General features: G+C 39.0%; 1 protein-coding gene across 2 annotated transcripts in view; it reads right to left on the reverse strand.

Moving 5' to 3' along the window:
* The window catches only part of LOC101123612 (contactin-associated protein-like 3), a 236,926-nt gene that overhangs the window by 93,355 nt on the left and 115,861 nt on the right, over positions 1-27,710 (reverse strand). For both annotated transcript variants that reach the window (XM_042243184.2, XM_027964384.3), the window contains exons 5-9: positions 20,112-20,315; positions 18,996-19,171; positions 17,794-17,937; positions 12,046-12,307; positions 2,914-3,060 (exon numbers count right to left, since the gene is read on the reverse strand). In XM_042243184.2, coding sequence (XP_042099118.1) covers positions 2,914-3,060; positions 12,046-12,307; positions 17,794-17,937; positions 18,996-19,171; positions 20,112-20,315 — 933 coding nt within the window. The remainder of the gene's footprint in view (positions 1-2,913; positions 3,061-12,045; positions 12,308-17,793; positions 17,938-18,995; positions 19,172-20,111; positions 20,316-27,710) is intronic.

Below are 27,710 nucleotides of genomic sequence, written 5' to 3' on the forward strand. Positions count from 1 at the left end.
TTAACTGCACTTATTAGGAGTCAGATAGTTTATGCATAAGAAAAAACTGAAAAATCACTGGCAAGATGTCTCTTAGCAGCTACATTAATATTTACAGCATTTTTAAAACAAAAATGGGCATAATCAAAATGTCCATCAACATAAAATGGTAAAAGGGAAGAGTAAAATACGGTACAATATGCATCAAAAAGCCACACATCCATGAAGATTAATTAAATTCAGCTATTCATAGCCACATGGCTAGATTTCAAAAACTAATGTAGAACAGAAAAAGCAAGTCACAGAAGAATGAATCCAGGTTTATCCTCTTCAAAAAGTTAATAGCGTGGCAACACAAGACAATTTACTGTTTAAAGCTACCTACATAGATGATAGATTATTAAAAAAGCAATATACAAAGACTGGCTTTAAAAGAGCAGGGTAATACTTAACTAGGGGAATGAAAGTCTAGACGAGCAACAGAAGCCTCAAGTGTTGTAGTGGCTAATTTCGTAGACAAGAGGATGCACCCATATATATTATTTTTATGAAATATTATAGTCTTTTTAAAGTGTGTGCATATGATCTATTTCACAGTAACAACTGACTCATGTTGCATCAGTATGTAAATATTTATGGGAAAGTACCTACTCTAGCCGTGCATTCTGAGTATGCAGTATGTTCAATATGATGGATGATTTGGAAAGTATTTTTCTTTTACTTTTTAATACAAAATGTTAAAGGTATTTTATTTTGTGTCATTGAACAGTAGACACAGATTGTTCTTTCTGTATCTGTCAGTGCTTCAAAATATTTTATCTTTTAAATTAAAGTTCTTGGATAAATTCTTTATTTAGCTTTGAAGGAATTTGTTCCTCTCCTGAACTATAAAACCCATCATTTAAGTGTAGAGGTTTGAAAGAGTATCTGGGTCAGAAATGCATCACATTTAGCAAACAAGAAAAGCAAGCAATCCTAACTTTTAAAGCTGCTGGCACAATTCCACCTTTCCCCATGAAGTTTGCTTTAGGGGACTTCAAAGATTAAACAACCCAATTCACGGTTGATGTACTTATTGTCAATTCTCAAGGGAGAATTTTATACTTTCTTGTTGAGCTATCACGCTATCTCCACCAACTTATTTTCAAAAAAAATAAAAAGTATAAAATGCAAAACAGTAATAATGTCAGAGAGGGCTTCAAGCCAAGATCAAGAATAAGTCTTACTATTGACAGTTCTAAGCTTCCAGTGGCTGAGGATTTTTCACTTGAATGCTCCAGGGATGGAGATTTATTACCCTCAGAAGTTCCCCCTCCCTGGTGGAAAAGATCCTGGATGGACTCAATCAAGTTCCACTAAACAGGCAAAACACCCACTGACTACATCCCGGGAAGATGGACTGGTGATGTCTTGGTAAAATCCGTCTCTAAGCAATGAGTGACATATTAATGGGCTTCTCCTGTGGCTCAGCAGTAAAGAACCCATCTGCAGCGCAGGAGGTGCAGGAAACACAGTTCAATCCCTGGGTCAGGAAGATTCCCTGGAGGAGGGCATGGCAACCCACTACAGTACTCTTGCCTGGGAAATCCCATGGACAGAGGATCCTGGGGGGTAGGGTCCATGAGTTCGCAGATTTGGATACGACTGAACATGCATGCATGACATGTTAACAGCCATTGAATTAATCTCTTCCTCTGTTGTATAGAATTATGCCCTTCTGTATTAGGCAGTGGGACTAGACATCTTTTAAAAAAATATTTATTTACTTATTTATTTTTGGCTGTGCTGGGTCTTCATTGCAGCACATGGGTTTTGCTAGCTGCAGTGAGCAGGGGCTGCCTTCTAGTTGTGGTTGAGGGCTTTTCATTGGGGTGCCTTCTCTGGTTGGGGAGCATGGGCCCTAAGGCGTTGGGCTTCAGCAGTTGCGGTGCATGGGCTTAGCTGCCTTAGCATGTGGAATCTTCCCATTCCGGGGATTAAACCTGTGTCCCCTGCATTGGCAGAATACCAAACACTGGACCACCAGGGAAGTCCAAGTTTCTTAAATTTTAAAATGCAGCAGACCTCCTGGGGATCTTGGTGAAATGCAGATTCTGGTTCAGGAAGTCCAGATGGCACGTCTGCATTTCTAAGAGCTTCTGGGTGATGCTGATACTGTTGGTCCATGGACCATACTTTGAGTAGCCAGGCCCTGGGCAGAAAAGAACCCAATAGATAGAAGAACACCCTCATGCAGTAAAAAACCTGGCACATAAAAGCTGAAGGAAAGATTATAAGCATCATTTGGCGTTAGGAAAATTCCTGATGGTAAGGTATTAAAGGTAAGAAATAGAGAGCAATGACCCTCAGTATTGTGTTCACATAGAATCACCAGAAAGTATTCAAAAACCTGTTGTTCAAGTCAGGCTTCCTTAGTAGCTCAGCTCATAAAGAATTCTCCTGTAATGCAGCAGACCCCAGTTCAATTCCTTGGTCAAGAAGTTCCCCTGGAGAAGGGATAGGCTATCCGCTCCAGTATTCTTGGGCTTCCCTAGTGGCTCAGACCACATTGTAGGTAAAGAATCCACCTGAGCAGCTAAGCATAAGCACATGGCATGGAACCAGTTAAATTAGAATTTCTGGGGATACAGCCAGGCATCAGCATTTTGAATCCTTCCAGGTGATTGCAATGTGCAACCGTAGTTAAAATCAAATGCCAAATTTAAAACCAACATTATGATGTGCACTTTTAAACAAGGCCATCTATCTGACTTCCATTTTTAGACCACAATTTATCATCTTTGATCACTCGACATTCTCAATTACTATAACTAAAAGAGAAAAATCATTCTTCACTATTAATATTCGTGTAAAAATATGAATTGCCTTAGAAGGCAGGACCATAAAAGGTAAAGATGGTTTGACTGCCAATGCAGCCCAGTTCCTTTCACTTACCCCCCAAATAGTAGGTGTCGCCTGACTCAATCTGCCCACGCAAGGAATGAGCCATGGAGGCTGCCTCACCATCCACCATCATACTCAGGTGATTCCCTCTTGCAGATAAGGACACAGAATGCCACTGCCCATCATTTAGTCCAGCGCCTGGAAGTAAACAAAATGGGTTAAAATAAATTCCTATAAACCTTGTTAATACCTCAACAGAGCAAGTACTTGAAAAGAATATGATGCATACCTTGGGCCACCTTCCACAGACCACCAAGAACTCACCTGAAGCCCACCTAGGTCACTTAGTTGGTTGACCAATGAAGAATGCACCACAGGGGACACAGAGAGACAGAGAGAGGTGAAGGATAGATGTGGACTTGTCTGGGGGCTTCTAAGCAGGCAAGTAGGTTATGTGGTATGTTGGTCATGCTTATCTAGAAGCAGGTGCTACCCATGTCAACTGGAAGAGGGTCTTGTTGAGTAAATTTTGTGGTTGCAGAGGATCCTTATGTCTGATCCATCAGTCATGGGCTGGCCTGTCTGGTATTTGTTTATGTAATAACAAAAATGATTATGTTCAGTTAGGATTACTATGGCCTCTATGCACAGTGCCAGGGATATACTTCACTTTCTCATCATTCAGTTTAGTCAAAAAGGTGTAAATACAAAAAAAAAAAAAAAAACAAAAAAAAAAAGCAGGGGGGTGGGGCAAAGAAAGAAATCAGAATGAAGAGGTAAAGTGAAAATAAGAGTGGATCACTCATCCTGCTTTGAAAACCGCAGCATTGGTTTGTTTCAGTCCTAGGGCCTTAAGAGAATAACATTTCTATGAATGACCCTGAACAACCATGAAATCATAAAGTATTTCCAACTACATGGCATTGGACATATTTTAGCCTCATCTAGCCCACTGATAGTTTGTGATGGTGAGAAGTACAGGTAGTTTCCAAAAATGCAAGTTATAAAAATAAAAACTTATTCTCACTTTCATATATTGTCATTATCTATAATATTCTTGGCAGACTATTTAAAAAAATACATTCTGACAGTCTTTAAAAATAACAATTTAAGTATTAATAAAACATGAAAATTCATAGAATAGAATAAAAGTTTATAAAAGCATTGCATTAAAGTGTGTCTGTACATATTCAAACATTGGATAAAGATGGAAAAGAGTGGCAAGAAATATTCTTAAATATTAACCTTCATTTTTGGTTGTGGGAATTGTTTTTCATTTTATGTCATTTTTACATTTTCTGTTTTTCTTTCCAAATAAGATACAATGTATTCCAGCTATCATCACACCACATGCGGGCATGCTCAGTCATGTTTGTGTTCAACTCTTTTTCCCCCATGAACTGCAGCCTTCCAGGATCCTCTGTCCATGGGATTTTCCAGGCAAGAATATTAGAGTGGATTGCCCACTCCAGGGGATCTTCCTGACCCAGGGATCGAACCCATGTCTCCTGCATTGGCAGATGGATTCTTTACCACTGAGCCACCTGGGAAGCCTATCAATTTTTAAAACTACTATTAATTCCTTCAAAGCAGTCATTGTCTCTTGAATCTATGAGATGAAATATCTGTATTTTCTTCAAGTGATGGAGCTGGAATGATAAATTAGTTGAATCACTGACTGCCCACCAACTGTGTATGACTCTAACATCTACTATAGACCAACTTGTAGGGTCTTCTATTGAATGAAAACCCAGTGCTGTGTCATGCAAATACATCAATAAGCCTTAGGTGTCCCAGTACACTCACCCACACAGTGTGTGTGTGTGTTAGCTTCTACTAGGTTATCTTGTGGACCATAAACAACAGCAAAGTTTCAATGAGTAACAACGAGGGTTTGTTTCTTGATCTGGCCCTAGGCCATCTGGCTCTCTATCCTTTGTGCTCTAGGCATTCATTCAAGCAGCACCAAGGCTAATACACAGGCCTACTCCCTGTCTTTCTGCAGAGAGAAAACAGCATTTGGCAGAATCTTGCTACGGTGTTGGCAGCTTCTACTCAGATGTGGCACAGGCCCCTTCTGCTCATATGCCAGTGGCCAAAATGAGTTATTTGGCCAACAGCAAGGGATTTGTCCTCTCCACAGGAGGTCACTGCAGCTTGCACAGCAGGTCCCAGACAAGAATGTTTCAATTGAGGGGGTGGGGGCAGGAATAACTGGAATCTTTAGAACTGTCTTGGTCAACAAGGAAGAGGGTCATTAAACAAAAAATCAACTTTCATTCATTGAAAAGCAACAGTGAGATGACTGCTTGATTTTTTTGACACCATGCTCAAGAAAAAGAAATGCAAAAAGGCAAAATAGTTGGCATACGAGGCCTTACAAAGGAAGAGAAAAGAGAAGCTAAAGGCAAAGGAGAAAAGGAAAGATATACCCATTTGAATGCAGAGTTCCAAAGAATAGCAAGGAGAGATAAGAAAGCCTTCCTTTCAATTAATGCAAAGAAATAGAGAAAAACAATAGAATGGGAAAGACTAGAGATCTCTTCAAGAAAATGAGAGATACCAAGGCAACATTTCATGCAAAGATGAGCACAATAAAGGACAGAAATGGTATGGACCTAACAGAAGCAGAAGATACTAAGAAGAGGTGGCAAGAATACACAGAACTGTAAAAAAAAGATCTTCATGACCCAGATAATCATGATGGTGTGATCACTCACCTAGAGCCACACATCCTGGAATGTGAAGTCAAGTGGGCCTTAGGAAGCATCACTATGAACAAAGCTAGTGGAAGTGATGGAATTCCAGTAGAGCTATTTCATTTACTGAGTGATGATGCTGTGAAAGTGCTACACTCAATATGCCAGCAAATTTGGAAAACTCAGCAGTAGCCACAGGACTGGGAAAGGTCAGTTTCTATTTCAATCCCAAAGAAAGGCAATGCCAAACAATGCTCAAACTACTGCACAATTGCACTCATCTCACACACTGGCAAAGTAATGCTCAAAATTCTCCAAGCCAAGCTTCAATAGCATGTGGACCATGAACTTCCAGATGTTCAAGCTGGATTTAAAAAAGGCAGAGGAACCAGAGATCAGATTGCCAACATCTGCTGGGTCATTGAAACAGCAAGAGAGTTCCAGAAAAACATCTACTTTTGCTTTACTGACTATGCCAAAGTCTTTGACTATGTGAATCACAACTGTGAAAAATTCTTAAAGAGATGCGAATGCCAGACCACCTGACCTGCCTCCTGAGAAATCTGTATGCAGTTCAGGAAGCAACAGTTAGAACTGGACATGGAACAACAGACTGCTTCCAAATCAGGAAAGGAGTACGTCAAGGCTGTATATTGTCACCCTGCTTATTTAACTTATATGCAGAGAACATCATGCAAAATGCTGGGCTGGAAGAAGCATAAGCTGGAATCAAGATTGTGGGAGAAATATCAATAACCTCAGATATGCAGATGACACCACCCTTATGGCAAAAAGTAAAGAAGAACTAAAGTGCCTCTTGATGAAAGTGGAAGAGAGAGTGAAAAACTTGGCTTAAAACTCAAGATTCAGAAAACTAAGATCATGGCATCCAGTCCCATTACTTCATGGCAAATAGATGGGGAAACAATGGAAACAGTGACAGACTTTATTTGGGGGGGCTCCAAAATCATTGCAGATGGTAACTGCAGCCATGAAATTTAAAAGATGTTTTCTCCTTGGAAGAAAAGCTATGACCAACCTAGGCAGCATATTAAAAAGGAGAGACATTACTTTACCAACAAAGGTCCTTCTAGTCAAAGCTATTTTTTTTTCCAGTAGTCATGTGTGGATGTGAAAGTTGGACTATAAAGAAAGCTGAGAGCCAAAGAATTGGTGCTTTTGAAATGTGGTGTTGGAGAAGACTCTTGAGAGTCCCTTGGACTGTAAGGAGATCCAACCTCTCAATCCTAAAGGAAATCAGTCCTTGAATATTCATTGGAAAGGCTGATGCTGCAGCTGAAACCCCAATACTTTGACTACCTGAAACAAAGAACTGACTCATTGGAAAGACCCTGATGCTGGGAAAGACTGAAGGCAGGAGGCAAAGGGGAAGACAGGATGAGATGGTTGGATGGCATTACCGATGCGATGGACATGAGTTTGAGTAGGCTCCAAGAGTTGGTGATGGCCCAGAAACCCTGGCATGCTGCAGTCCAGGCGGTTGCAGAGTTGGACATGACTGAGCGTACTAGTGAGCTTGAATGACTCCAATCTGAGCATCTTCTGGTATGTCCCAATATATTTAACTAACACATTTTACGAACGTTAAAGGTACAGACTCTTTACAGCTCTGTAAGTTTAGAAGTCAACCTTATGAATTAGAAGTTATGTTAGAGAATAGTGGGGATTTTAGTCTACCCCTCAAAAATAAGTGCATATTTCTGGTAGAAAGTTAACCAGTCCCATCTAATTCATATCACATTTTGGTATTTACAACCCATGTGACCATGTAAATCCATGTCCTTCAAATGCTCTTCAAACCAGCTTTTTTTTTTTTTTCTTGCTGGATCTCTCATTAACGACTTGGACTCAAGATTCACTTGGGGCTTCCCTCATAGCTCAGTTGACAAAGCATCCGCCTGCAATGCAGGAGACCTGGGTTCAATTCCTGGGTGGGTAAGATCCCCTGGAGAAGGAAATGGCAACCCAGTCCAGTATTCTTGCCTGGAGAATCCCATAGACAGAGGAGCAGGCTACAGTCCATGGGGTCACAAGAGTTGGACACAACTTAGGAACTAAACTACCACCACCAAGATCTACTTGGGGCTTCCTCTGTGGCTCAGCAATAAAGAGTCTGCCGGTAACGTAGGAGCTTAGGTGACACAGGTTTGATCTCTGGGTCAGGAAGATCACCTGGAGGAAGTAATGGCAATCCACTCCAATATCCACTCCAATCTAATCCACTCCAAACCACTCTGTTTCCTGGAGCAGGAAATGGCAACTTGCTCCAGTATCTTTGCCTGGATAATCCCAAGCACAGAGGAGCCTGGTGGGCTATAGTCCATAGGGACACACAGAGTCGGACATGACTTAGCATACATGTAAGATCCACTTAAGCCAGAAATGTTTCCAGCATGACCCAGAAGGTCAAAGATCCTGCTGTGAAGCAGCTAAATTTTTGTTTTTCTCATACTGTTAAATATTAGTTATACTGCATCCCAAAACGTTCTCATTTTCAGGAAGGGGATGGCTTTTTTCTTTTTAAATAAATTTATTTAATTGGAGGTTAATTACTTTACAATATTGTATTGGTTTTCCCATACATCACCATGTATCTGCCACAGGTATACATGTGTTCCCCATCCTGAAGCCCCCTCCCTCCTCCCTCCCCGTACCATCCCCCTGGGTTGTCCCAGTGCACCAGCCCCAAGCATCCAGTATCATGCATTGAACCTGGGCTGGCGACTAGTTTCATATATGATATTATACATGTTTCAATGCCATTCTCCCAAATTATCCCACCCTCTCCCTCTCCCACAGAGTCCAAAAGACTGTTCCATACATCTGTATCTCTTTTGCTGTCTCGCATACAGGGTTATCATTACCATCTTTCTAAATTCCATATATATGCGTTAGTATACTGTATTGGTGTTTTTCTTTCTGGCTTACTTCATGGGTTCCAGTTTCATCCACCTCATTAGAACTGACTCAAATGTATTCTTTTTTTTAATGGCTGAGTAATACTCCATGGTGTATATGTAGCACAACTTTCTTATCCATTCATCTGCTGATGGACATCTAGGTTGCTTCCATGTCCTGGCTATTATAAGCAGTGCTGCGATGAACATTGGGGTACACGTGTCAATAGCTTTAAAGTCACTAGTTACTACTACCATGTGCAGACAGTAAAAATGCTGCACTCTGCCTTTTTGTTTGTTATTGGTGAAGTCAGAAACATTTTCAAAGATTCAACACTCGTTCATTAAAAATCATGAGAAAAGTTGAAAAATAGAATATGGAGGATTCAAGTTAGACACTTAAAACATATATTATGACACTGAACCTGATATAACGTTTTGAAAGAAGTTCTGTAATCTTAGAGCTAAAGAGGATGAACCAGAAAAAAAAATCTCTACATGTTCTTTTCAGCCTTATCATTTGGGGTTTCTCTTAATTGTTATATCATATACCTGTCAGTATAATAACTATATTCACTTAAAATCTGTCATTAAAACCTAGCTTGATTTTGTGAAATATTTCCTTTCTCTCTCTTACCCGACCACCTTTTCCTTCCCTCTCTCTCTCTGTCTCACTCTCTCTCTCTCTCTCTCTTTCTCTATCTAGCACAGGGGTCCCCGACCTCTGGGATCTAATACTTGATGATCTGAGGTGGAGCTGATCCTCCTCACTAGGTCTGTGGAAAAACTGTCTTCTACAAAACCAGTCCCTGGCACCAAAAAAGGCTGGGACTGCTGATCTAGCATATTGAGGTATTTCACATGGAGAATTTGCAGAAAGCATTCCAGAATATCTTGAATTTGTAGTCGATGTCATCCGTCTATGTGACACAAGACTGTTCTTAGCAAACATTGGCCATTCTAATTTAAAAATAAAATTCAGGCATTTATATTTATTGTCTCCTTCTCTCCATTATAAATCTCATCCTTTGTTTTTCTTCAGTGTGATTTCAAGTTAGTCCACTTCTGATGAAAGGACAGTCTGTTTCCCAGGCAACATGATTGTCAAAGGATGGATGGAGACCAGAAAATAGATTTTGGACTTTTGATTTGTGCATTTATAAATATGATGCTAATTCTACCACACCCTTCCAATACCTTTAAAGGGCTCAATCTTGGGGGTGATGCCATGGTTGCAGTGCTAGTGTTGAAATATTGATAATTAATGGTTGTTGTGTTATTACTGATTGACACTATGGTGCCAAGGGTTTAGATATGTTATATCCCTGCATTCTCACCATAATACCTATTAGTGTCATTTTAAAGATGACCCTCAGGCTTCATGAGAACAAGTGGGCTGCTTATCAAAGGCAGACCTGGAAATATGCAAGGGAGAGGAGTCCTCTCACACACCACCTCATAAATCAAATAATTTATTCTAATAACAGAGGATAATGACCACAACACTACACACAACTTGGCAAAGGGTAGAATTGTGTCTTTTCTTATAAAGGGTGAATCAGTTCAGTTCAGTTCAGTCGCTCAGTCGTGTCCGACTCTTTGCAACCCCGTGAATCGCAGCACACCAGGCCTCCCTGTCCATCACCAACTCCTGGAGTTCACCCAAACTCATGTGCATCAAGTCGGTGATGTCATCCAGCCATCTCATCCTCGGTCGTAAAGGATGAATACAGAGTTTCATTTTTTCCTTTTCCTTTATCGCCCCCAATTTTCCTCTGTTTCTATGACCCACTTCCTTAGCCCTGCCTCAGGAACAAACATGCATCAGAATCTACACTTTTGGTACATTTCTCCAGTTCTTCAGAACTATCTTGAGATAACTATTAGGAAAAATTATCTACAACCTGGAAATAGGATACAAGATGCCTTTTCAGTATCATTTAATGAAATTTAAGTTTCAATTTGATACACATTTGGGTACTTGATACAACATTTAAAATGAAAAAATTTTGCAGCCTGTCTTACTTTCCGTCTACTTCAACCACATAAAAGACTCCCTTTCAAATTCTGCTAAAGTAAGAAGCAAGTATCATGAGAAATTCACCTTCGGTTTGCTTCTGAAAAATGGCACATTACACTGTAAAACCTTTAAAAATAGTGCAATAAAATATTTATGTGTTGTGTCAGTGCCAGCTTACAAAAAATTCAATACCTGACATATATACGTGGGGGGGGGGGAGGTAAGGACAGTGTGTACTCACATGAACAACACTAAAAAGCTATCTCTTTTAGTTCATATTACATGTAAATTATGCGTGCATGCTAAGTTGCCTCAGTCATGTCTGACTCTTTGCAACCCTATGGACTGAAGCCTGCCAGGCTCCTGTGTTCATAGGATTCTCCAGGCAAGAATACTGGAGTGGGTTGTCATTTCCTCCACCAGTGGATCTTCCTGACCCAGGAATTGAACCCACGTCACCTGTGGCTCCTGCATTGCAGGCAGATAGTTTACTGCTGAGCCAAGATTTAAGCAGTTGACTGAATCTGAATTGACACTGTCCACTCTGCTCATTTGCATGCTAATCGTCATATATGCATATTTTTTCTTTATAAAAAGAAAGGAAAATTTAGTCTTCATTCTTAGCTTTTCAGTCCCAAACTGATAACCATAAATCAGACAAGACAGGCCTTCCACATGAAACCTTCAAGGAATGACATGCCATGAGTCCACCTAGGTTTAAATTTTATCAGTTTTAAATGTAAAGCAGTCCCCAAAGTTAAAAAATAACACGACTCAGAAGTGAGTCTAGAAATAAACAGGTTCTTCTCAAAAAACTATAGAACATTCACCTACTTAGAAGCAGCCTCACCAAAAACAAGGAGGAACAAAGGAAGCAATGGCTCAGACATAAGAAAGAAAAGTAACTTATAATATTTTGAAAATCAATGTGTATATAGGTTGAAAAAACAGTTCAAAGAAATCTATTTTCTTGAGACTCCGTAGGATAGTCTAATGCCTTCTAGTAATTCAAGTTTACTTCTAGGTTCTAACTCAAATTTACAAATAAGTTTTTTTCATTAATTTTTTATGAAAGTATAGTTGGTTTACAATGTTGTGTTAGCTTCAAGTTGCAGCAGTGATTCATATATACACACACATATATATATAAATATATATATTCTTTTCCCTATAGGTTATTATAAAATACTGAGTAAATTTCCCTGTGCTATAACAGTAGGTCCTTGATGGTTATCCATTTTTATTAATAGTAGTGAATATCTGTCAATCCCAAACTCCTAATTTATCCCTTTGGTAACCACAAGTTTATGATCATTTATGTTTAAACTTTTTGATAATTATGCTATGTCATACTGACTGATACACCAACAGCCTGTAGTTACCTGTTTCAAAGGAGAAAGCAATCTAGTTCTCTCCAGTAGGATTATGAATATCTTATGCATTCAGCCATTCATTCATTTTAAAGATTACCCATCTTAGGTTTACATGCAAGACGATATAGTCACAATAAATACCTAAGCATTATCTCAGGAAGGACGTTTATTACCTGCTGTGATGTCCCTGGCTGGATGTCCAGGCTGGGAGAGACTCAGCTTGAGTTTTCCATCACTAAGAACAAGGATGAGAGCTCCTGACCTATGCTGAAACTGACTGGTCAGCAACAGTCCTGCTCTGTTCCATGTTCGAAATTGGAAGATCACAGACACTTTGTCCTCTCTGGAAGTGCCTGGTAGCACCAAGTAACTCCTGGAGCTCAGAAAAGTCATGGGGACAGTTTGCGTGTGTGAGCAGGAGAAGGACACATTTCCCTGTGAACACAGTGAAACAGACTTTAGGAAGGCACAGTTGTAATGCTTCCATTTCACAGACAACAGATTTTCCAAGACTTAATTGAATTTCTTATCAACAATTCAGCAATCTAGGATTTTTAAAATGAGGCTTCCCCATCAAACTTAAATCCAGATTTACCTTATAGGTCCCTTAAAGCACTGTTCAAGGACTTCACTGGTAGTCCAGTAGTTAAGAATCTGCCTGTCAATGCAGGGGACATGGGTTCGACTCTTGGTCCAGGACCTAAGTTCCCACATCCCGTGGGGCAATTAAGCCCATGCACCACAACTGAAATCTGTGAGCCCTAGAGCCCACACTCTGCAACAAGAGACGCCACCACAATGAGAAGCCCATGCAATGCAATTAGAGAGCCACCCCTACTCACCGCAACTAGAGAAAGCCTGTGAATGCACAGCAACGAAAGGGCAATGGAGACCCAGTGCAGCCAAAAATAAATGAATTTAAAAATGAAAAGAAAAAGTGCTGTTCAGCTCAGCAAACCTATTTCTGAGTCTCTGATGAACTGTTTATCTCCATTACTAAGCATTTGCAAAGGAATCCTGAGCCACATCTTTCCCAGACTTAATGCTGGGTGTCCAAACTACTGTCTTTCCAGTAGTCACATACCAATGTGAGAGCTGGACCACAAAGAAGGCTGAGCATCAAAGGACTGATCCTTTTGAATAGGGCGGGAGAAGACTCTAAAAAGTCCCTTGGACAGCAAGGAGATCAAACCAGTCAATCCTAAAGGAAATCAACCCTGAATATTCATTGGAAGGACTGATGATGAAACACCTATATTTTGGCCCCCTGATGTGAAGAGCCAACTCATTGGAAAAGACCCTGATGCTGAGGGCAGGAGGAGAAGTGGGCAACAGAGGATGGGAGATGGCTGGATGGCATTACAGACTCAACGGACATGAATCTGAGCAAACTGTGGGAGATAGTGAAGGACAAGGAAGCCGGCATGCTGCAGTCCATGGGGTCCTAAGAGACTCAACTGAGTTACTGAACAACAATAGCAACAATGCTGGGTGTGGGATACAACATAAAAAAAAAACAATTTTCCTCTCTTGAAGCGCTAGATGTTTTTCTCCAATGTGAAGGCTAGCACAAAGGATAAGTTACTCCAAGAACTTTCTTGTACTTGTCTTGATTATGTAAATATGATTATAAGGGTGTCACTCAGGTGATAGCTACATCTTACTATAGGTAGGACATGTGCTTTTGCATGTCTGAAGAAAAGAATGGGGCCAGGCTGGTCCTGCCACAGGTAGGCTGGTCTCTTCTCTGAAGTTCTTACAAACCAAATCACCCAAGGCTATCACCCAGCCTAAGATCTGATCTGTCTAGCAGGCTGTTTTTATTTGTATATACTTCTGTTTTTAAAGGTATTTTTAATCCTTATGATATGTCTACTACTCCAGGAACAAACTATTTTTAATCATAGTGTTTGGATGGGACGGGCTCAATATAATTCCAATTATACCCTCTACAAGAATTTTGTCTGAAATTAAAAATTTTTTGTAGGTTTCAGATAGCAGAATACATACCCAAACATTACTCTTCCTTTCCAAAAAAAAATAATAATAATGCAAATAAAAAGCCAGTGAGACAGAGCTTAACTTACCAGATAGCAAAGCATACTATGAAGTTACTGTAAGCAAATCAGTGTGTTATTGGTATAGGAATAGACATAGCAGTGAGACAGAATAAGGAACTCAAAAACATCTGAGAATATACTAGTTATATATTAATGTATAATATATAGCTATAATACACATATATAATATACAGTATACATTATATAGTTACATGATAATAAAGCTGGCATGTATGTGTGCTCATTCATGTCCAATTCTTCTCAACCTCATGAACTTAGCTGGCCAGGATCTTCTGTCCATGGGATTTTTTCAGGCAAGAATATTGGAGTGTATTGCCATTTCCCCCGGCCAGGGTATCTTCCCAATCCAGCTATCGAACCCTCATCCCCTACATTTCCTGCATTGGCAGGTGGATTCTTTACCAATGAGCCACCTGGTAAAACTTAGTATGTAAGGAAACTCAACTATGTGGGATAAAGGGTGGGTTAGTTATTAAATAGCGTAGGACCAAATGGATATCTATCAGGTAGAATACAAAAATTAATCCTATATCACATAAAGAATAAATGTCAAAGATTTAGTTTTTTAATTTAAAAACTAAATAAAACCAATTAAAAGTTCTTACAGGAAAATCCATGAGACCATGTATAGATTATGGGGTTTTAGAGACATTCCAAAGCTATAAAGAAATATACAGACCTAATGACCACATATAAGTAAAAATATTTATATACTCAACATATTATGAAGTATTTAATAGAAGATTGATAAATCTGAAAAAATATATGGACCACGAATGACAGAGGGTTATCTTTCAAATATAAAACTGTCTTGTAAATTGACCAAAAATTAAAGAAATAAAATAAAAATTAGGCAAAAGAATAAGAGTGAACAACAATCAGAAAAACAAGTCCAAATGGACAAAAAACAGGTGAGAAGATTATTTAATTCACCAGTAGTCCCATAAACACAAAGTAACAAAGAGATATTAAATATTAGTTCATGTTCCTTGAACTGGCAGGGGTGTATGAGGGCTGGCTGATATGAGATGGAAGGCTCTAACATACATTGCTGGTGGCAAATGTCATATTATAGCTTTATGGAAAGCAATCCAACAACATTTATTAAAATATAAAACTGTATAAAACTTGTGACCAAGAAATTCTACTTCTGGAATTTTATCCCATCGAAAGGGAAGCCCCTGTACTGAGCACACATGTGCAACTGCCAGCTTATAGTGGTAAAAATGTTGGCATAACTCAATATGCCAGCAAGTTTGGAAAACTCAGCAGCAGCCACAGGACTGGAAAAGGTCCATTTTCATTCCAATTCGAAAGAAAGGCAATGCCAAAGAATGCTCAAACTACTGCACAATTGCACTCATCTCACACTCTAGTAAAGTAATGCTCCAAATTCCCCAAGCTAGGCTTCAGCAATACGTGAACCGTGAACTTCCAGATGTTCAAGCTGGTTTTAGAAAAGGCAGAGGAATCAGAGATCAAATAGCCAACATCCATTGGATCATCGAAAAAATAAGAGAGTTCCAAAAAATCATCTATTTCTGCTTTATTGATTATGCCAAAGCCTTTGATTGTGTGGATCACAATAAACTGTGGAAAATTCTGAAAGAGATGGGAATACCAGACCACCTGACCTGCCTCTTGAGAAACCTATGTGCAGGTCAGGAAGCAACAATTAGAACTGGACATGGAACAACAGACTGCTTCCAAATAGGAAAAGGAGTACATCAAGGCTATATATTGTCACCCTGCTTATTTAACTTATATGCAGAGTACATCATGAGAAACGGCGGGCTGGAAGAAGCACAAGCTGGAATCAAGATTGCAGGAAGAAATATCAATAACCTCAGATATGCAGATGACACCACCCTTATGGCAGAAAGTGAAGAGGAACTAAAAGCCTCTTGATGAAAGTGAAAGTGGAGAGTGAAAAAGTTGGCTTAAAGCTCAACATTCAGAAAACGAAGATCATGGCATCTGGTCCCATCACTTCATGGGAAATAGATGGGGAAACAGTGGAACCAGTGTCAGACTTTATTTTGGGGGGCTCCAAAGGCAATGGCACCCCACTCCAGTACTCTTGCCTGGAAAATCCCATGGACAGAGGAGCCTGGTAGGCTGCAGTCCATGGGATCGCTAAGAGTCAGACAGGACTGAGCAACTTCACTTTGCCTTTTCACTTTCATGCATTAGAGATGGAAATGGCAACCCACTCCAATATTCTTGCCTAGAGAATCCCAGGGATGGGGGAGCCTGGTGGGCTGCCATCTATGGGGTCGCACAGAGTCGGACACGACTGAAACGACTTAGCAGAAGCAGCACCAGCAAAATCACTGCAGATGGTGACTGCAGACATGAAATCGAAAGACGCTTACTCCTTGGAAGAAAAGTTATGACCAACCTAGATAGCATATTCAAAACCAGAGACATTACTTTGCCAACAAAGGTCCGTCTAGTCAAGGCTATGGTTTTTCCAGTGGTCATGTATGGATGTGAGAGTTGGACTGTGAAGAAAGCTGAGCACTGAAGAATTGATGCGTTTGAACTGTGGTGTTGGAGAAGACTCTTGAGAGTCCCTTGGACTGCAAGGAGATCCAACCAGTCCATTCTGAAGGAGATCAGCCCTGGGATTTCTTTGGAAGGAATGATGCTAAAGCTGAAACTCCAGTACTTTGGCCACCTCGTGCGAAGAGTTGACTCATCGGAAAAGACTCTGATGCTGGGAGGGATTGGAGGTAGGAGGAGAAGGGGACGACAGAGGATGAGATGGCTGGATGGCATCACTGACTCGATGGACGTTAGTCTAAGTGAACTCCAGGAGTTGGTGATGGACAGGGAGGCCTGGCGTGCTGCGATTCATGGGGTCGCAAAGAGTCGGACATGACTGAGCGACTGAACTGAACTGAAAGCAAATGCCCTGAGTAGGAAATGACTAGATAAATAATGGCACGTTTTCCTAATGGATAGTGATGTAGACATTCTAATGTAGAACTGTTCCTGATAATGGAAAATAATTCTTACAAGGTATTGTTGAATCAAAAAATCCAGATGGAGAAAAACTTTTATAAAATGATTTCTTTTGTAAACAATGTCAAATGTGGAAGCATACAGATTCATAAATACATGTGTGAGTATGAGTCTATCTATCTATAGAGGATTCCATTACTTTGGACCAAACAGGAAGGACAAATATTAGCTTAGTAACATCCCAGCTTGACAGAGGGACTGTAGCCATGTGGAAAATATGGAAAAAGAAACGAGAAACCAATTGAAAAGAAAGACACTGCCTTAAAATGCCTTAATATGATTGCACTGTAACATTTTTGTGAAACTATTCATCTATTTCCACAAACACATAAAAATGAAACCACATGTAAGCTAAAAAAGTACAGTAGGCTCTCTGTATACCCAGGTTCTGCATCCTCATATACAACGAACCAACCAGGAAAATATTTAGAAAGAAAAATTTCAGAAAGTTCCAAAGAGCAAAACTTGAACTTGACCAGCACCAGCAACTACTCACATGACAATTGCATTGTATTTACAACTATTTACATATCATTTACATCGTGTTAGGTAATATACATAATCTAGAGTCAATTTAAAGTATATGGGAGGATATGAGTAGGTTATATGCAAATACTGTGCCATTTTATACAAGAGACTTGAGCATCCATTGCTCCAATTCAGAAGTCCTGGAACCAATTCCCCAAGGATATATAGGGATAATGATACACATGATTTGTACCTTTTCCTGCCTTCAGAAGAGGTATATTTTAAAGCTGAATCAATCAAACTGCAGTTCCCTTTTCTCTTGAACTTGTGTATAGACTCTCTTACCATGATGAGGACCTGTGGCTTGTGTTTCTTGGACAAATCAATGATATCCACTCCATTATAATAGAGATTTTCAAAGCAGCCATGAAAGTTTTTATGTGGGAATGCTACTGATTTTCCATGTCCAGGAATCCCTCCAAAGCTGATCTTAGAAAGAAAAAAATGACATAAATAACATTGTTTAATGATTTTCTGATTATCTGCCTAAACATGTATGATTATCGGGTATAATGGTAATTGGCTCAAATCTGCTTGGCATTATTTTATATTATCATGCTAATTTCAAAGGATGTTTTATATGTATTTACTATTTATTACATTGAGATAAATATATTAAATATCCTTCTTATGATTTGCTGCTACTCATATAGTTCTGTCATTTTTGTTGATGGGGAATATTGCATCTTTATGCCCACCGTAAATTCCGATTTGTGTGACAAGGCAGCCTACTGTGATGATATTCTACTTTATAAACTAGACTGTGGGATCCTGCTCTTTGCCACGACTCTAATAGATTAGAATTACAAAGCCACTAATAATATCATTCAAGACCAGAATCTCCAGCTGGTCCTTGCTGCTGAGGCCACTCATATCAAGTGAATGTTGAAACCTGGTTTGCTGACAGATGTGCTCAGCAGAACTGGCAGAACAAACAATGCATTTCAGTGTATGTCAGACACACATGAGCAACATGCTGCAAATATCCTCAGGTGTTTCAAAACCCCAAGAAACAGTATTCTGAGATGTGTGCATCTGGTTTTCTCGTTACTTAAAAAATTCAGATTGGAATATATGTGGATTACTTCTCTAAATTATTCTAAGTAGCTAATTCTGTTTAGGATTGCCCTAAAACAAAGAAATCTCCAAGGTAATATTCGCAGCCAAACACCAGATGGAATACAGAAGAACTATGTGAACAAATGGATTTAAAAATATTCTTTGTTGAACTGGTAGCTCTTTATGTATGGATTTCCTAAATTTAACAACTATTTACTCTAATGTGAAGACTAACATCTGTAAGAAATAAAATGTCTCAATAGCTTGAGCATGTATCTTCCAGTGTGAAGTTACCAGACATGGGAAATATTTTATCAGAATTCTGAATTATTAGGAAAGGGAATTTTTCAATGTATTAGTATTTTCTCTAGAAGATTATGCTGCAATCAAATGATAAAATCTGTAATACTTAAAAAGTCATTTCACACCTTATAATTGAGATCCACATAGTTGGACTCTCCTTTTCCTCGAAAATGATGAGTGTGCGTGTCCACAGTGAAGTTGACATCTGTATTGAGGAGCTCAACGAGAACAGAATGCCAGTGTTCATCATCCAGCAAACTGCCCAGCATGAGAGCATCAGGTGAGGGCAAGTTAGCACGACCTGAAAAGAAAGGAAGTGTAAATACACTGTTCCATCTAGCTCAATACCATGATTTCTATCAACGTCTTCAGGTTTAGCATTGCTCACACCAGTTACACTTTCCTTACATTCTTTTATCCCAAGAACTGGCGAGCTGCTTTTATCTTAATCTTACAATCTATACAATCTTCTTTGATATTGAGTAACATCTTCTATCTAACTTGTTTTATTATTATTATGTACTGAATTTTCATTTTTCTTGAAAATATTTTCTTTCTAGGTCCTCATTCATAGGACTACTTCAAAAGTTTATGATAAGCCACCCTTGTCATCATGATATTATCAGGTTATTTACTGAGCATCTACTACTGATCTTACATGATTATCAAGAAATAAAATTTTTTACATAAAAGCATACTGAAGATCACACATGCTGTTCTTAGTATAGCTCAACTGTAGGTGACCACGTGTCCATTTGCCTGGACAGTTCTGGTCTTCAGAATATTTATTTATAAGGTCTGCTTCCTTTCACAAAAGTGTTCTTTTTTGTTGTATGTTTGTTTTGTTTTTTAAAGAAAGGCAGACTGCCACATGGAATGCCTCATTTGGATGTGTCTGGAGTCTTGGAAGCTTGACAACCCTACATTCTCCTGCAAATGGACCTTAAGAGCTTGTTTTGAGGTTCTAGCAGAGAAGCAAACCTATGCATATACCCTTGGCCAAAGAATGGCCCTCCTCTAGAGGAGAAGGTGGTCCTCTTCAACCAAGCACACAGCTTTGGGAAGAATGCACATGGAGCTGTGAGGGAGGAAGGGAACACCTTTCTAGCCAAGCCAGATCACCCTCACATCCAAAAGTACTCTGGTTTTAAATTACCTACTTAACTGTGAAGAAAAATTCATCACAAAAGATACTTTCATCTAAATAGTATTTCCCAAAACACCTTTTTTTTTTCTTTTACCTGAATTAAGGAATAAGATGAGTTTTCCTTTAATTAACTCCAGGGTGATGTGTTTGTCATTTGGTCCTTCTCTGTGGAGTAGAATCCCATTGTTCTCTCTGGTTTTAAATTTCAGAGAAATAACTTCCTTGATTGGATTCACGGATTTATGATTAAATGTGTACAGCAAATAACTCTTCCCATCAAAATGAACCATCTCGGATCCTACAATGGAAGACATTAATGTGGTCTAATTATAATGTAGTCTTATCAGTGCACTGAAATGTGTAAGTCAACACACGCATATACATACATAGCATATCTCTGGCTTGTTTAGCATATCTAACATATTTGACATATCTAAACTCCACTGTTTGCCTTTTCTCACATCTTCCCCAAAATGTATCATCTAGAAATGTTGGTTAATTTCAATTTCTCCTATCTTTTACTGGCCTATTTCCATCCTGTAAATAACAAAGATCAGGAAAAAAGTTAAAGTCAATTTCTTCATAGCGTTAGTCAACGGAACTTTTTTGGCAAAGTAATGTCTTTGCTTTTTAATATGATATCTAGGTTGGTCATAGCTTTTCTTCCAAGGAGCAAGTGTCTTTTAATTTCATGGCTGCAGTCACCATCTGCAGTGATTTGGGAGCCCAAAATAATAAAGGCTCTCACCGTTTCCATTGTTTCCCCAACTACTTGCCATGAAGTTATGGGACCAAATGCCATGATCTTAGCTTTCTGAATGTTGTTTTAAGCCAACTTTTTCACTCCCCTCTTTTACTTTCATCAAGAGGTTCTTTAGTTCTTCTTCGCTTTCTGCCATAAGTGTGGTGTCATCTGCATATCTGAGGTTATTGATACTTCTCCCAGCAATCTTGACTCCAGCTTGTGCTTTATCCAGTCTGGCATTTCATATGATGTCCTGAATATAAGTTAAATAAGCAGGGTGACAATATACAGCCTTAATGTACTACTATCCCAATTTGGAACCAGACTGTTTTTCCATGTCCAGTTCTAATTGTTGCTTCCTGACCTGCATGCATATTTCTCTGAAGGCAGGTCAGGTAGTCTGGTATTCCCATCTCTTTCAGAATTTTCCAGTTTGTTGTGATCCACGCAGTCAAAGGCTTTGGCATAGTTAATAAAGCAGAAGTAGCTGTTTTTCTGGAATTCTCTTGCTTTTTGCTTGATTCAATGGATGTTGGCAATTTGATCTCTGGTTCCTCTGCCTTTTCTAAAACCAGCTTGAACATATGGAAGTTCACAGTTCATGTACTGCTGAAGCCTGGCTTGGAGAATTTTGAGCATTACTTTGCCAGTGTGTGAGATGAGTGCAATTGTGCGGTAGTTTGAACATTCTTTGGCATTGTCTTTCTTTGGGATTGGAATGAAAACTGACCTTTCCCAGTCCTGTGGCCACTGCTGAGTTTTCCAAATTTGCTGGCATATTGAGTGCAGCACTTTCACAGCACCATCTTTTAGGATTTGAAATAGCTCTACTGGAATTCCATCACCTCCATTAGCTTTATTCGTAGTGATGCTCCCTAAGGCCCACTTGACTTTGCATTCCAGGATGTCTGGCTATTAGGTGAGTGATCACATCATTGTGGTTATCTGGGTCATGAAGACCTTTCTTGTACAGTTCTTCTGTGTATTCTTGCCACCTCTTCTCTTTGATTCACATACAAAATGTAAAATATATAAACACTGAACTCTGTCTCTAAGCCATATAATCAAATAATTATTCTTTGTTGCATAATTAAATAAACATGATTAATTAAAACATAACTCTGTTAAATTCAAATGCATGCCTTAGAGTATTAGATAATAATAAACTAATGAAAACTTGATAGTAAAGAATTTAAATGCTTTCACATTTTTGCAGTACAGTTTATGTGTCACTGAAAGGTAATGCTAATAATTAAGGCTTATTTTTTTAGTCAGCTAATAAATTTGTTTCTGTAAGTGATTTTCCCAGGATTATTTTGATTGAATTATTTTTTCCTCATCTTCCCTCTTGCTGTATTGCTTTGTAATAGTAATACTCATCTTCTATGGCTCAGACTCTCTTGGAGTGTTTGTCAAACACAGACTGCTGGGTTCTATCTCAGGGTTTCTGACTGACCAGGTGTGTGTGTGTGTGAGGGGGTAGCCCTGAGTATCTGGGTTTCTAAAAAGTCCCCTGGGATGTTGACGCTGCTGATCTATGCCTATATTTTGAGAATCACTGCTCTAAAGCACCTAAATTATATTTCCCGGAATATTCTCCTCAGGCAAAATGGAGTCATGAAAAATGTATTATGTGATAGAAACACAAAAACATAGCTTTGAAAAAATTCTTTTATCCTAATGTTTTGACTCTCTTTCTAATGTGACCACTAACACTAGTTTCTAGAACAATTAACCACCTGCGAGTCATCAAATTATATTTTATGAGTCAGATTCAACATGTATTTTGACGGATTTTTTTAAGCCTAAAGTGACTAAATTATAATACAGATATGTAACCACTTAAAAATCATGTATCTTATAACAGTTTAACTAAAATCTTAAATGATAATAATTGAGCTCAATTGAAGAGGCTACTAAAGAGATAAAATTCAAAGACTGCTTTTAGAAATCCAGACTTTTAAGCTTCCTTTCATCTGAAACCATCCACATCACGCTGCAGCCTGTTATTGCACAGTCCCATGAGCTAATTTTTCAAGATTCATTTTAAAAGAATCAAACTTGAAAACAAAGAAGAGTTGGCAGAGAGTATAAGGACCTGGAAATCCACAAACATTTGCTGGCTGATCCTTTACAGAAGTTTGCCATCCCCCGCTCAGCAGAACCACATAGCAATTATTCCTGGACCTGGCTCCTGATGGTCAAGCAGTAAGAATGAACTCACAACCAGACATTTTGTGACTTTTCTATGATTGAAATATCAAAAAATCCTATTTTATATAGGAAATCACAAATGTCATTATTTTTGTTGACTTTCCTATTACATAATTCAACATACTCTGACTATTCTCGAATATATATTTTATGGGGTAAAGAATAGGTCAATATTTCTTCTCCTGGCTATATATTTCTGTATATAATATAACAGACTGGTTTCTATACACAGTCTTCCATAGCTTCAAATTCTATTTTGGCAAGGATTTTGCTTTGGTATAACAAAACTTTCTTATTAAAAAACCACTTCTTTCCATCTTCCCTATCCCCCAACCTCAAACTAATTTCCATCCATTCCACAAGCACAGCTTTATTTGCAGTGTATATTGATGCAAGTATCACAAACTCTGCTGGATGCTGGGACAAAACAGGAGAGGACAGATATGGCCTACCCTCCTGGAACTGACAGTTCTTCCCTCACTTTCTCATTTCTACTATCATGAAGAAACAGATTGCACCTGTAATACCTAATGTCTTACTGTGGGTTGCTAGGAAACTAAAGTGACAAGGAAATGTCTTAGAGCTCAGGATGGCAATAGGAGAAACAAAGACTCTTCTCTGGTGAAAGTGTTTGGAAAGAAAGAATGCAAAGAATCAAGATCATCTAGGTATCAAACTATCACACAATAAATACTCTTTATACAAAATTTACACATAGTCATTGGAAAGTCGCCAACCGTGGTTCAAAACCTGGGCTGCAGTGTTAACCAAGAAGCCCTCCAGGTAAGCCCCCACAACAAATAAGAATACACATGATCACATAGAATATTTAGATTGGAAACTCAGTTATAATAAGCGTCATTGAACAGGATCTATTTTATAAAATATCATTCACTACCAAGTGTTCATAAACTAATCTGAATATTGAAAACAAATTGGCAAGTCAATATATACATATATTTTAAAATTTAGCACTAAACACTGAAACATGATTTGTAAAAGCTAAATGTAAAAATTTTAAAGATAATCATATTTTGGGGTAGAGAGTATTTTGTTCAGTAGGTCAGTATCAATGAGCTCTCCAAGTATGAATGGCAGAGAACCCTAGGTGATCCTCCTTGAGTTTAATCTCCACTAAGTAGAGGCTCCCTTTAGCTTCAAATCATCAATCATGCTATGACCTGCAGAAGCCAATTTTCATGTCTCAGGGCTTACTGGTAATGAATGCTAAGATGAACTTGTTTCCACCAGTCCACTAAGCATACAATTTTTGCTACTGTACTCCTATAAGAGCAAATCAAATGTTATATGCCCACAACTAATACAAATAATCTGCTATATTAATTTTAATGAAAACACCAAAATAGTGCATCAAATTACCAATTAGCATCATACTTAACTTTTACAAGAAATCCTCATATTTATAAAATGCTTTTGTATGTAATTCAATTATTTAAACAACTGGGGTACCTGACACAGAAGTCACTCATTATGTGTTGAAATAGAAAGCAATAGTTTCCTCTTTTGTAAGAGTACAGAACCTACATTCCAAAGAGAGTAGAGGAAATGTGATATTTAGCTGAAAATAGGAAGTGTTTTCCCAATGTCACATGTTATAAACATTTGCTTTATTAACTGAGGCTATATTTTGATAAATGCATCAGTAACAATATTATGATGTGATCACCGATCTAGAGCCAGACATCTTGGAATGTGAAGTCAAGTGGGCCTTAGAAAGCATCACTATGAACAAAGCTAGTGGAGGTGATGGAATTCCAGTTGAGCTGTTTCAAATCCTGAAAGATGATGCTGTGAAAGTGCTGCACTCAATATGCCAGCAAGTTTGGAAAACTCAGCAGTGGCCACAGGACTGGAAAAGGTCAGTTTTCATTCCAATTCAAAAGAAAGGCAATACCAAAGAATGCTCAAACTACCACACAATTGCACTCATCTTTACATGCTAGTAAGTAATGCTCAAAATTCTCCAAGCCAGAATTCAGCAATACGTGAACCATGAACTTCCAGATGGTCAAGCTGGTTTTAGAAAAGGCAGAAGAACCAGAGATCAAATTGCCAACATCCGCTGGATCATGGAAAAAGCAAGAGAGTTCTAGAAAAACATCTATTTCTGCTTTATTCACTATGCCAAAGCCTTTGACTGTGTGGATCACAATAAACTATGGAAAATTCTGAAAGAGATGGGAATATCAGACCACCTAACCTGCCTCTTGAGAAACTTGTATGCAGGTCAGGAAGCAACAATTAGAACTGGACATGGAACAACAGACTGGCTCCAAAACGAGTACGTTAAGGCTGTATATTGTCACCCTGCTTCTTTAATTTATATGCAGAGTACATCATGAGAAACACTGGACTGGAAGAAACACAAGCTGGAATCAAGACTGCTGGGAGAAATATCAATAACCTCAGATATGCAGATGACACCACCCTTATGGCAGAAAGTGAAGAGGAGCTCAAAGCCTCTTGATGAAAGTGAAAGAGGAGAGCGAAAAGTTGGCTTAAAACTCAACATTCAGAAAACGAAGATCATGGCATCTGGTCCCATCACTTCATGGGAAATAGATGGGGAAACAGTGTCAGACTTTACTTTTTGGGGCTCCAAAATCACTGCAGATGGTGACTGTAGCCATGAAATTAAAAAATGCTTACTCCTTGGAAGAAAAGTTATGACCAACCTAGATAGTATATTCAAAAGCAGAGACATTACTTTGCCAACAAAGGTCTGTCTTGTCAAGGCTATGGTTTTTCCTGTGGTCATGTATGGATGTGAGAGTTGGACTGTGAAGAAGGCTGAGTGCCGAAGAATTGATGCGTTTGAACTGTGGTGTTGGAGGAGACTCTTGAGGGTCCCTTGGACTGCAAGGAGATCCAACCAGTCCATTCCGAAGATCAGCCCTGGGATTTCTTTTGGAAGGAATGATGCTAAAGCTGAAGCTCCAGTACTTTGGCCATCTCATGCGAAGAGTTGACTCATTGGAAAAGACTCTGATACTGGGAAGGATTGGGGTCAGGAGGAGAAGGGGACAACCGAGGATGAGATGGCTGGATGGCATCACAGACTCAATGGACGTGAGTCTGAGTGAACTCTGGGAGTTGGTGATGGACAGGGAGGCCTGGCGTGCTGCGATTCACAGGGTCACAAAGAATCGGACATGACTGAGCGACTGAACTGAACTGAACTGAACTGAACAATATTATTAAAGAAAACCCCACACGTGCTTGCCATTTTATCAGCAGGGAGAATAAGTTAATGCTGATGTCTTTAGAGCCTCTGGATCTGGTCCCACAAACAGCCCTTCATAACACAGAACAGTTGCTCAGAGAAAGAATCTGTGAAGTTGTCCTGTAAGGATTTGAATATTGGTTCCATAGTTGGAAGCTTACTCAACCTCTCTGTGCCTCAGTTTCCTCACCCGTAAAAGGATAAAGAAGTCTCTCCCACACAACACTAACTATATTGTTACTAAAAAACTTAATATCTATACAGCAATGTCCGTACAGCAATGTCTGAAACATGTCTAGTCCACAATTGGCATGGGCTACATCACTATTGTTAGTGGTAAGTCACTTCAGTCGTGTCTGACTCTTTGCCACCCAATGGACTGTAGCTCTCCTGGTTCCTCTGTCCATGGGATTCTCCAGGCAAGAATACTAGAGTAGGTTGCCATTTCCTTTTCCAGGGGCCCTTCCTGATTCAAAGATCAAACCTGCATCTCTGGCATCGCAGGCAGATTCTTTACCACTAAGCCAATAGGGAAGCCCCGTCTTCTATTTATGTGAAGTGAAAGTTGCTCAGTCATGTCTGACTCTTTGAGACCCCATGTGCTATACAGTCCATGGAATTCTCTAGGCCAGAATACTGGAGTGGGTAGCCTTTCCCTTCTCCAGGGAATCTTTATACTTGGACACAAATTGAGAACAAGAAATCCATGCCCAAATTTAGTTGATCTACAAAGAATAGGCATTTCCCTTCACCTCTACTTACTCCTTAGTATCTTGGGGACAGAGATTGCGCCTCATTCACTTTATTCAGCAGGGTGGCTTGCATGGGGTAAAAGTTTTGTAAACATGTATTGAACTAATACTTTTTCTAATCTAGTTTGAATATTTTCTACTTTCTCCATAATTGTAACGGATAATGCAACATTCTCTCATATGACTAAAGATCATTATTAACTTCCAGAGTTTTTATTTGTCACGGTGACTACTTATCCTTTCATCCTATGTTCCTCTATTCCTATTAATGCATTTTCTAAACTGAAATCTATTTCGAGTAGAATCAGTGCTTAACAGAAGGAAGTTCCATATGCAGACTTTTCTCTCAACATTCTCCCCAAATATTACAAAATAAACATTCTTTATTTTTGTAAAACATTAAGAACAGGTTTATAAACATTGACACATGGCGCAGTTGTTACACAGAACATTTTTCACTGCAACAATCAATGTAGTTTTTTAAGTAAAATAAACACAAGGTTTTAAAACAGGCAAGTACATGTTCCATTCCCTCTTAACCCATTTGATTTTCAGTGCATGATTTGACACAGGACGGAAGTGCCACATGGATGACTGTAGACCCTGATGGGGGTCCCCATTCTGTGCCTATCTAGTCTACATTTCTGAATTCACAAACTATGAATTCATTTCTTCTCCCCTCCTTTCTTCTCTTCCTTTCTTCCCTCTCTCACCTCAACAGTAAACACAGTGATGAAT

This window comes from Ovis aries, chromosome 2 (assembly GCF_016772045.2).
Source record: "Ovis aries strain OAR_USU_Benz2616 breed Rambouillet chromosome 2, ARS-UI_Ramb_v3.0, whole genome shotgun sequence".
Lineage (NCBI taxonomy): Eukaryota > Metazoa > Chordata > Mammalia > Artiodactyla > Bovidae > Ovis > Ovis aries.